Source organism: Pholcus phalangioides, unplaced genomic scaffold (genome assembly GCF_987345545.1).
Source record: "Pholcus phalangioides strain wild (caught in Gottingen) unplaced genomic scaffold, Ppha-v1.0 ptg000010l_1, whole genome shotgun sequence".
In the NCBI taxonomy this organism is placed as follows: Eukaryota; Metazoa; Arthropoda; class Arachnida; order Araneae; family Pholcidae; genus Pholcus; species Pholcus phalangioides.
The window spans coordinates 36627992-36638985 of record NW_028301603.1 but is presented as its reverse complement, the minus strand read 5'-3'; the positions used below and the strand labels follow the sequence as shown (position 1 = coordinate 36638985).

At 38.3% G+C, this 10994-nt stretch overlaps 1 protein-coding gene across 1 annotated transcript; it reads right to left on the bottom strand.

Moving 5' to 3' along the window:
- Positions 1 to 7918: 7918 nt before the first annotated feature.
- LOC149081368 (uncharacterized) lies at positions 7919 to 10250 on the bottom strand. Its single transcript, XM_089238326.1, has one exon. It carries the CDS (start codon positions 10094 to 10096, stop codon positions 7919 to 7921), a length of 2178 nt encoding a protein of 725 aa, XP_089094452.1. The 5' UTR covers positions 10097 to 10250.
- Positions 10251 to 10994: the final 744 nt, after the last annotated feature.

Sequence of the window (10994 nt, the reverse complement as noted above, 5' to 3'; positions counted from 1 at the left end):
CATCCTAGTCTCTCTCGCCGTTTCCCAGCATGCCGGCTAATGCGGGGGAAATGTGGTATTTATAAGAAATATTTGGCAAGTTACATGATTGGCATCATTTTTATCAAGAATCGGTGATTATCACCGATCGATGATCAGACATGAGTGGATCCTACAAGAAGCCATGATGAAATAGAATAATTAATGATGTTCGATCTCACTCCTTCAAGAAACCAACAGCAACTTAAACGTAGGCCAACCCTACAAGGCCCCCCATAAAGCCGTGAAAGCTTTAAAAAGAAGAGAATCCCATTATAATTGTATTTTTAATAGAAACCCATACGTGTTCCAGTAGCAGTGTCACGTTGGTTGTAAATTACCTACACATTGAAAAGCTCAGCGAGGACACCGCTGAGTTTTTCCTGATTGGATGCAAAAATACCCTCGCTGTGCGATTCCATGCGTCCAACACCTCCAGAATCCGTGTTCTTATACGCGGAGTGTTAACACGCCGCTGTTCAGAGGAAGTTCTCGCTGACAGAACTCAGCATGATGTTATGAATCTGAAATGTCTGCTTACTCAATTGAGTTTTGGCATCATGACCTTTTTTACTTGCGATTCAATTCGTGCTTGCTACCGATCAAGAAGCACCAAATTACATCTATTACCAGAGTCTATAGTATTATAATAAAACGTTATTTTTCGTTTTCAAGACCAGGATGTTACAGTATTTCTGTGAAAGCCGTATATATATATATATATAATATACCGGAGTTTATATACGGGGTGATTATAAAAAAACTATCCCGACATATGGGCCCCTAACTATCATACCATTTACAGAAACTGAATGAAATTTTGGCATAAGGTATTTTGAGGTATGCGCTCAAGAATGATATGGAAAACAACAGTGTCACTCTAACAGTTACGGTTACAGTGAGAAAATTTCGAAAATATCAAATGGCAACACCAAGTTTTTTGTATTGGAATGCGATCTCCATACTGAGAAACACTAAATAGCGTTGGAATGGCACCTGTATCATGAAAATGCCCGGAGCTAGGCAAGGAAAAGTAAAAAGGACTTTGCCGTGCACCAGAGCATTAATGTTCGTTTCATTCGTCACACCGTTTCTTCGGCTGAGATCCCAGCCTGATTAGTCCCCCACAAGGTCATGTGGAAAATTTGTGAAACACAATAAAATGCTTTATTTTATGCTGCTTCTCTGTCCTTATTGGTTGTCCTCACTCTTAGCCTATCTACCGCCGGTGATTTTCATGCTACAGTTGCCGTTCGAACGCTATTTAGGGTTTTTCACAATGGAGATCACATTCCAATACAAAAAACTTGGTGTTGCCATTTGATATTTTCTCACTGTAACCGTAACTGTTAGAGTGACAATGTTGTTTTCCATATGATTCTTGAGCGCATACCTCAAAATACCTTATGCCAAAATTTCATTCAGTTTCTGTGAATGGTATGATAGTTAGGGGCCCATATGTCGGGATAGTTTTTTTTATAATCACCCTGTATTATATACCACTGCCAAAGCCTGAAGTGCGGCCAATTGCGAGAGTTTCGGGCAAAGTGCGAATTTCAATTGATCTGAGCCTTGTCCGGCTAAATCGGGTGATTATAAAAAAACTATCCCGACATATGGGCCCCTAACTATCATACCATTTACAGAAAAATTAATTTTTTACATTTACATACCATAACAGTATTACGTCAGCAAATTTTTAGTCATTTTAACCCCCCCCCCCCGTCAGCAAAAGTTTGTCAGCAGCTTAGAATATTTCGTATCCTCAAAAAGGGTGGTTGATGACGTAAGCAACCCTTAAACCCACCCCCCTCCTTGTCATCAAGCCCGTCATTTAGGGGGACGGGGGGGGCCGTTGCCCTCCTGGCTTTTGAAAATACACTAAAAATGGTATTGCATACAAATATATATATATATACTACATTGAGTACATGTGCTTTGCCCCCCCCCCCCCCTCGCCTGGAAAAAGTTGAAATGACGGCCCTTTGCTTGCCATCAAAAGTCAGCAAATCCAAAACCGCCCCCCCCGATGCTGACGTAATACTTGAATGACCCCTAAGTGACCAGAAATCACTGGACAGAGTTCGATGCGCTGATGTAAGACGGTTGGTCCAGTAGGCTACAAAATAATCTTTTTTCATCGTCAATGTATGATACATGGCTAGTAGCTGTATTAGATTATCTCCATGTGACGAGAGAAAAAAAAGAAAGAAAAATTTGAGAAAAAAAAACAAATTTCTTAAAAAAAACCTTACTCTAGAAATAATGATAGTTTTTCCGTCAAATTTTGAAGGGGGGGGAAGTGATTACCGCATCGTGACCGCGATATGATGGGTTGACATAGCTAACGTAGCCATAATTCTCACGAAAAAATACGCAAACTTATCAATGACTCCGAATCACATCTTTTTTTTTTTTATCGGACTTTGGCCACTACCAAAGTCCGAAATTCGGACATTGGTCATGTCAATTTACAACGAAATTGACAAATTCGTGATCTGGCCAATTTTGGGTTTTAACAGTAAGATATCTACCAGAAATTTTTCGATGTGCGTTCACCGATAGTATCCTACCATTTCTGTGGAAATGTTTGGTAGTGCTATGCCATATCCTAGTGTTGATCTGCAGGAGGGACAAGTGCAGCAATTTGGATTAAACGAGGATACGTCAATTGAACAAAAGATCTATACAGACGGCTCCAAATCAGAGCTTGGCACGGGATCAGCGTTTGTGGTATACAGAGGAAGCGAAGACATCGTGGATAGATGGAGCACAAGGCTCGGGCCTAACAACTCAATTTACCAAGCGATACATAGGGCAGTATTATATGCGGTTGCATCAAAAATACCAACAACCGTTTCCACTGATATGATTGTCTCTCAGCTCTCACAGGTATCAAAGAAGTGCGTAGTCGTCACAGCACAATTAGGCAAATTCGAAATCTGTTGCTGGAGCATGTCGACATCGGGATTAAATGGGTTAAAGCTCATGTTGGTCAACAAGGTAACGAGGCAGCAGACAGGCTTGCCAAGGAAGCAATACAACAGCCAACATGGACTTCACTGCCATGGCCACACAGTCATGGAAAACGCCAAATGAAGAACAATATGATTGATGTATGGCAGCCCAGATGGAATACCCTCATAGGTAAGGACGCTCACTACTTCCAGGAGAGAGTCGAGCCGAGAGTGGGGGTTTGGCCTAGATGGTGGACGATGATTTTAACAGAGCATGGTCCTCTACCAGCATACCTTTATCGCTTTAAGCGCTCGTCAAATGATCAATGTGTATGCTGGAAGGTGGGCACGCTTCTGCATTATGTGACGCAATGCCCAAAGACTAAGCGGTATCACTTCAGCAACGTTTCCGAGCAATCGCTTGCCATTTCGAAGAAAAGAATTCTTCGTAACCCAATGGACTCTAACAGAATTTCGAATCTTCTGACATTTCTAGAAGCAAATTTATTATTGCTGCATAACAAAAGAGCAAGTTACTACAGAGGTCGGAACAAAGAAATAGATCCGTCGTATTCTCCTCCTCGAACAAGATCGACGGCACATAATATGCAAGGCCGTAGTTCTCCACCAGTAACTCGATCACGATCGAAAAATAACTGAGCCCTCCCATTAAGACTTCATCGATTTTTGGAAATTGGGCACCAGTAGAAGACAGGAGCAATAAGATAATTGTGGACAAATGGAAGAGCATCAAGAATTCAGCCCTCAGACGTCAAAAAAAGAGAACAGATAAATCGTTAGCATTACTGATGAAGATTCAAGATCCTAATCATATATTGTCAATTGCGATTTTATTTTTAGGCGTAATAGATCCCGGCGTGACGACGGGAGCGCACAGGACGCTTAAGACGAAGATTAGCAAGTCATCTACACCAGTGGTTCTCAACCGGGGGCCATATGGCCCCCTAGTGGTACTGGGATACTTCAAGGGGGGCCACGGAAGAAAATGGAGAAAGGGGCCATGACAGGTGGTTTGGAGGTCTGTAGAGAGCTGAGAAAAAAATTAAGGGGGGTAGAAATAAAGCTTTTATATATTTTTTTAGTGACAATATACTTACAGAATCAAACAAAGCCACCCATAAAACCAGGGCCATCTTTGGGCATGGACCCACCCGGGCCTCACCACCTACATTTTGCAGCAGGTTCCCTAGGATGGGGTTTTTCGCAGGCCCTCGGCTAGATTTTTCACAGACCCCTCCTCTATATTAAATTTATAGTGTGAAAAACAAAAATGATGAAAACCATATCAGGCTCCGGGCTGCAGCTCTGTCAGTCCCACTCTTGTGAGGGGTCATGCCAGGGAAGGGGGGGGGGGTTTCATGTCCATAAGTGACCCCACCTTATATTTTGTATAGTACAATAAATTTTGAAAATACGTAGGAAATATGCGCGCTGTTTATTTCCAGCTAAGTATGGGACTACCATAGCATCACTTTGCCTAAGGGGGCACCCATGATGTTCAGACGGTCCTGAATAGAACTCGGACTAGCGGGGAGCTCAATAAATTCTAGGCCAGTGGTCTGGAGACCAATCTTATTTGCAAAATTTTCGTTCAGTATAAATTCACTGAAAAAATCAATTCAATACCTATAAAGAATCCTGCTTCTAGATGAGGGTCGAAAACTCTGGGTAGGACAGGGGAGCCACGAGGAAAAAAATATGGTTCAAAGGGGGCCACGGGCAAAAAAAGGTTAAGAAACACTGATCTACACTGCTCAAAACAATTAGGGGAGCACATGGTTTTAATAAAATTACGCAAAGATGTATACCGATAAGTAACATAAAATGAATCATCCATAATTTAAAGCCTAGCAGGAAACGGAAGAAGAAAACTTCATATGCAAATCAAAGTTCATGACGTCAAAAACCAGAAAAAGGAAATAAGGGCAGAAATCGGGATGTTGCAGAAACGTCTGTTTTACTGTGAAATTCGATTGCGCAGTATTTTTTTTTTGAGACAAGGTGACTTGAGGATGTCTCAACAACGTGATTTACCGGAATCCATGGCATGGCGTGTTATAGGCAGACTGGAATCCGGGCAAACACAACGTAGTGTCGCGGACGCTGTTGGAGTCACCACAAGTGTTGTTGCAAGGCTGTGGAATGGATTCTAAGAAACAGGAAATGTTAGACGTCGACCAGGGCAAGGTTGGCCACGCGCCACTACAGCAACTGATGACCGGTATGTACGGTTAACAGCCCGTCGAAACAGAACAGAGAATGCTACGCAGCTGCAAAGACGGTTGCAACAGGACGAAGGGTGTCCAGCCAAACAGTACGTAATCGGCTTCATGAAGGAGGGCTCTATGCACGTAGGCCAATGGTCTGCATTCCGTTGACCCCACGCCACCGTGCGGCCCGAAGAAGATGGGCTGCTGAACATCGAGATTGGGAGCAACATGATTGGAGCCAAGTGCTGTTTACAGACGAGTCCCGATTCAGTCTGGAGTGTGACACCCGACGTGTTCTGGTATGGAGGGACAGGGGCACTCGAAATAACCCCACATTCGTTCGTGAAAGGTCACAATACAGACGAGCTGGTTGGATGGTATGGAGTGGAATCAGCATAGGCGGACGTACGGACCTGCATATCATTCGGAATGGCACTTTGACGGCCCGAAGGTATGCAGACGAGATACTGCGACCTCATGTCATCCCTTACGCTGGAGTCATTGGAGATTCCTTTGTTTTCCAGGATGATAATGCCCGACCGCATAGAGCTCGTCTGGTGGAGAACATGCTTGAAGCTGAAACAATACAGCGTATGAAATGGCCAGCGTGCTCTCCTGACCCACGGCCGACTAGACATTCAAGGCCAGATAACTCCTCCGCGTGACGTCACATATTCCGTCTTTCCCCTTAGCTAAGGCTCTTCTAATAGGAAGGTTTTTCAAGGAGCTCTTTCTTAGGCGATACAAAAAATAAATATCCCTCGTTTCAATTTGAGAAACTCCGTTTAGTTTGGATGAAAATGCCCACATATATATCCAATTTTTTTTTAACACTTTATCAAGAAACTATCATATTTTTCCGTTAAAAAGATGTTTTTTTTAAATAAAGTAAGATTTATTAAGGAATGACATCATTTTTGATCCGCAAATATGTTTTTGAGCGAAATTAATACGAAAATTATCTACTATGATTACTCGTAAATTTATAACACATTTTAATCAAAATTATCTCTATAGTATTTATTCATGAAGAACAATATGCTGTTAAAGAAAATAAAAACTATTTCGATATATATAAAATTTAATTACTTGATTTTTGAGATTTTTCATCCTAATATCAGAAACTGGCCAACCGAATTTTATTAACACAATTATTCTTGACCTTGGAAACTAAATTTAGTCCCATTTTATTAATATATTTCAAAATATGTTCATCATCACTCAATTTAAAAAAAAAGCTGCAAAAAACATTTCATGAAAGAAACTGCGGAAAAAAAAACTAACACTTTAAAACATCAAACTGTTTTTATTTCTTTACATTGAAGAATATATTACACAAAATTTTATTCCAACAATAAATTTTGATGCAAAATAGTGAATGAAATTGGCAAAGTCCACATTTCATTCAGTATATAAACTTCCATTTGCAAATTGGGTTTCTCACTATCATTAGATAATTACTATTTACATATGTGAATACTTAGATACATAAATTCTACATATAGAGATATATAAAATTCTTAATTATAGTTAAATATACATATATTTACATGTACACATTTACGTTGTAGATTGATTCCAATAAAGTTTTTTTCACCTACAATCTTTCTTTTCCCAATTGTAAGCTTTCTTACATGCTCGTTAATAAAAACCTTAATTAGATATTACATAAAAATAAAAATTTACCTATATACATTTACAAATAAAAACACATGCACATATTTACTTTGCAGATGAAGTAATTCAGATCAAGTTTCTTTTCCATCTACAATTTTTCTTTCCCAACTTGTGAGCTTGTTCATATGATCATCAATATTTGTTAATAAAAATTAAAAATTTACATGCATACATATTTACGAATAAAAACTAACTAAATTCTAAATTATCATCAATTAAACATCTTATATTTAATGACATGATTTAATTTTACATATAAACATTTATTACAATGTGCACATGTGGTTATAATTTAATTTTACATAGACACAGATCACGCCTCTTTATGTTGACAATTTTTCTTTTTCAAATTGTAGCTTCCAAATATGTTCAATATTTGTTCATATAAAAATTATAATTAGATATTTACTATATACATATTTACAGATACACATTTGCAGATAAAAACTAACTAAATTCTAAGTTATCATTAACTGTACACATATTTACATATATGCACATGTATATTGTAGAGCAAGTGCATATTACGTTGTAGATGAGGAAATTAAGATCACGTTTCTTTTTGTTTGCAATTTTTTTTTTCCGAATTGTAGCTTGCACACCTGTTCATCAATATTCGTTAATATAAAAATTATAATTAGGTATTCACATATATATATATACATTTGCAGATAAAAACTTAACTAAATTCTAAATTATCATTAACTATATGCATATTTACATATGCACATTAACGCTGTAGAGCAAGTACACATTAGGTTGTAGATGGGGAAATTAAGATCAGGTTAATTTTGGTCTACAATCTTTCTTTTCCAAATTGTAGCTTGTACATATGTTCATCAATATTCATTAATATAAAAACTATAATTAGATATTTACATATATACATATTTACAGATACACATTTGCAGATAAAAACTAACTAAATTCTAAGTTATCATTAACTGTACACGTATTTACATATGCACATGTATATTGTAGAGCAAGTGCATATTACGTTGTAGATGAGAAAATTAAGATCACGTTTCTTTTTGTCTACAATTTTTTTTTTCTAAATTGTAGCTTGCACACATGTTCATCAATATTCGTTAATATAAAAATTATAATTAGATATTGGGAAAACCTGAATTCGAGTGCATCAGTGTGGAATTTTGTTGTCAGGACATACTTAGCACCATCTTTTAGCAATCGCTTGGATACATCTATGATTGTTGAAGTGGTGTGAATGAGTGCAAGAAAGGTTTCTTGAGAAAGGCAACCATGTCTGGCTTTCAATTTCATGTTTTGCCATTTTGTGGCCCATTCAGCAAAAGAGGAAAGAAACATGAAATTTTCAGCATCCTCAGCTGTTAGAGGAAAGGAGTTTTCATTTCTTGTATGGGCGCCTTTGTTTTGATGAGATACATTCAAAATATCCCACCATCGCTTTACATATTTCAAGAACTTTATGGTGTCATCTACTTGAAAAATTCCAGAATTAGGTTTCTCTGAAAGTCTTTGCAGAGCAGCACAGTTTGATTCATGAAATATGTTCACTGCGGGAAGAACATTTTGTCGCTCCATGCTTGTCGGGTACAATGACTTAACATTCAATTTGAATGCATATTTTATAGTGCATGATTTTTCCTCATTATAAATTTTTCTTAATAATCCAAAGCGAGGTTTAATTAGTTCTTTTTCTCCTGAAGGATCTGGACAAACAAATGTTTTGTCAGCATCTAATTGGTTTAGCCAATTGTTTCTTATGCATTTCAGTATATGCACTGCATCAAAAAGTAAGAAGAGGTCAGCTCCATTTATTGGGTTGGCAATAACTGTAGGTGGTATTTTGCTGACATATGTGGAGTTCTCAAGATTGGCCAATGCTGTAAACATCTTTCTATTTACACTGTTGTTATCTGAAACAAGGGCACAGACTTCAAAACCAGCTCTAAAAAGTAATTCCAGAGCTTGTTTAACAAGTAAACAAAGATCTTCTGCAGACATTTTACATACAGGCACAAGAGCTATAATCTCTTTGTAGGAGGAAAAAACTGATGCTATCATGAATGCTTGAACAGAGGTGGCTTCTTTATTTTTTTCATTTTCAGCATAACCCATGATTTTTTTGCCTTTGAAACACACTTTTGGCTTCACGTGAATTTCATCTATTAGTAGGTTCACCAACCTTTCTTCATCTCCAAGCTTTTGACATTTCAATGTGACATAGTCAATATTATCCTTATTAATTGGGGAACCATTCAAACTTAAAACATTCATCAATTTTTTAAGAGAGCTAATGCATGGCAGTGTTAAAACATCAGAATTTAATAGTGCTTTATAGCATGCTGGAGATACAGTGTACAGATTGGAAGCAAAATAATATACATCAGTACTGTACCTGTGGCCGTGTTTATCTTTTGAAAACAACAAGAGCTGTTCATATAGAAACTTGATATGGCGATTTTTTGGATTATCTGTATTCTCAGAAGCTAGGAGTTGGAGACTTTCTAATGCTGCTTCATACCTATTCGGTTCAGCATAGTTCACCTGGCTATTCCTCACAATTGAAAGTAAATTTTCTAATTGACTCCAAAAAGAAAGTTTTCCATCATTTAACAAATGGCAATAAAGTTTGTCATCCAATTTATTTTCCCCGACAAAAACCTGCACATTTAAAGTTGACGATACTTTTATACTTTTTTTTACTTTTGGTATGTCATTGAAACACATAAACAAAATGCAAACACATGACTCACTGGTTTTGAACACCAAAACATTGTCCGGCACTTGGATCTTGCTGGAGAATGTAGAATTGAAATCTTCAAAGTTCGCAATTTTATCATTACAAACGAATTTGCTGAGATTGGTTTCGTGAGCTTTTCTCAGTTTACTGTCTCTACTTTCTCTAGGTTGAGTAGTAGTGGTAGATAAATACGATGGGCAACCGGGAAAGATGGTCGGCACAGATCCCACTTTTAGTTTTGGTCGACGTCTTTTTAACTTCACCAGTTCACCATTAGAAACGAATTCATCGAAACGTACGATGCATTCTTCTGCGAAATGCCTTTCACATACTACACTACGGTGTGTTGGCAATAAGTCATTCCTAGGAATCTTCTTGATCCAAATCTCTTTCAATTTTTTTTCCTTCGGAAATTGGAACACGGAAAAGTATTCCGTAGTTCCGTCGTAATTGGAATGGCAAGAAGTTACAAAACAACGGTCAGGCATTTTTAAAAAACGAAGGAAAAAATCACGCTGAAACTATCTATTTAGTACTGCTATACATGGCGAATGTCTTCTTCCTTCCCACAAGCAGCTACCGGACACTGGGACGGGTAAAATGACGTCAGGTCACGTGACGCTCTGAGTTGGAGGGCCTTAATTGTTTAGTGGGCTATGCCTGACCTGAATCCAATCGACATGCTCGGACGACGCATTGCTGCACGACCAAGGCCGCCTGTTACTGTCCGAGACTTGCAGATTGCACTTCTTGAGGAGTGGAACAGTATTCCCCAAAGTCTGATCGATAACCTCATCGCATCCAGGGCAAACAGGTGTGCAGCAGTCTTAGCTGTTCGAGGAGACCACACGCCTTATTAAAACTCATGCATCATGTCTAAACAGTACTTTTTTTTATCGTTTACATGTAACCAAATTGTTGCCCTAAATCATCTTTTCATGTTTTTTCCATATTTTCAAAGAATTAAAGCTTAATTCCAAATTTTTTTACGTCTTTTTTCTGTATTGCGCATTGATACGCGTGTACTATCCATTGTATGCCAATACGTGGCTGTCTCGCACGGTTTTCTTCACTTTTTTGCTTGCTCCTCTATTTGTTTTGAGCAGTGTATTCTTGGATTTCTGTATTGACGATTCAGATTTCACATACATCTGTCCGCGGACGGCGATTGCGATTTATTAATCGTCCGTTGACGAGACAAAAAAAAAAAAAAAAAAAAAAAAAATTGCCTGGATTTTCCAGACGTGGCCGACCTTCGGGAACGCTCTGATGTCTGTATCGGATGGGGAGCAGGGCGCGTCTGGTAATAAAAGTGTATAATTTCTATGCCGGAACCATGTTTAACTGTAGGAGCTCTTTTTAGTACATAATTTACATGGCGGAACT

Excerpts from the sequence above, each read along its gene's own strand:
- LOC149081368 (XM_089238326.1), bottom strand. The coding sequence starts at position 10,096 with ATGCCTGACCGTTGTTTTGTAACTTCTTGCCATTCCAATTACGACGGA.